The sequence below is a fragment of the Eimeria mitis genome, genomic scaffold, assembly GCF_000499745.2.
Source record: "Eimeria mitis Houghton genomic scaffold, Emh_scaff3424, whole genome shotgun sequence".
NCBI lineage: Eukaryota > Apicomplexa > Conoidasida > Eucoccidiorida > Eimeriidae > Eimeria > Eimeria mitis.
The window spans coordinates 3,128-3,756 of record NW_013571767.1 but is presented as its reverse complement, the minus strand read 5'-3'; the positions used below and the strand labels follow the sequence as shown (position 1 = coordinate 3,756).

At 59.9% G+C, this 629-nt stretch overlaps 1 protein-coding gene across 1 annotated transcript in view; it reads right to left on the bottom strand.

The window, feature by feature from the left end:
• EMH_0065870 (uncharacterized protein) overlaps nucleotides 1-629 on the bottom strand; it is a gene marked incomplete at both ends in the record, with an annotated part of 5,499 nt that overhangs the window by 1,998 nt on the left and 2,872 nt on the right. Inside the window, one exon of the mRNA XM_013498446.1 lies at nucleotides 3-622. Within this exon, the coding sequence (XP_013353900.1) occupies nucleotides 3-622 (620 nt within the window). The remainder of the gene's footprint in view (nucleotides 1-2; nucleotides 623-629) is intronic.

The following is a 629-nucleotide window of genomic DNA, read 5'->3' as shown; positions in this document are numbered from 1 at the left end:
GTACACCGGTTGCTGCTGTTGCTGCTGGTGATGATGGGCCGGGTACTGTTGTTGTTGCTGCTGTTGCTGCTGCTGCTGCTGCTGCTGCTTCGCAAGAAGCAACACCAGCAGCAGTCATACCCCGATCTTCATGCTGCTGCGGAGAAGGAGGATGCATGTGCTGTCCAGCTGCTGCTGCTGCCGCTGCTGCTGCTGCTGCTGCTGCTGCTTCAGCTGCTGCTGAGGCACCAACTGGGCTGTTTGGCAGCGGGCAGACAAGCGCAGGAACAGCAGCGTTGCTGCTGCTGCTGTTGCTGTTGCTGCTGCTGCTGCCGGCGCTGCTGACGCTGCCTCCACTCGCTAGCCCCTGCTGCAGCTGGTGCTGCAGCAGAAACTGCTGCTGCGGGTGCCGCTGCTGCTGCACGTCTAGCTGCTGCAGCTGCTTCATCTGCATGTGACATTGAAAGTGTTGCAGCTGCTGCTGCTGCAGTTGCTGCTGCTGCAGCTGCTGTTGCTGCTGCAGCTGCTGCATATGCTGTTGCTGTATATGCTGCTGCTGCAGGTGCTGCTGCTGCAGGTGCTGCTGCATATGTTGCTGCATGTGCTGCTGCTGCAGCAGCTGCTGCTGCTGCTGCTGATACAGCTGCAAA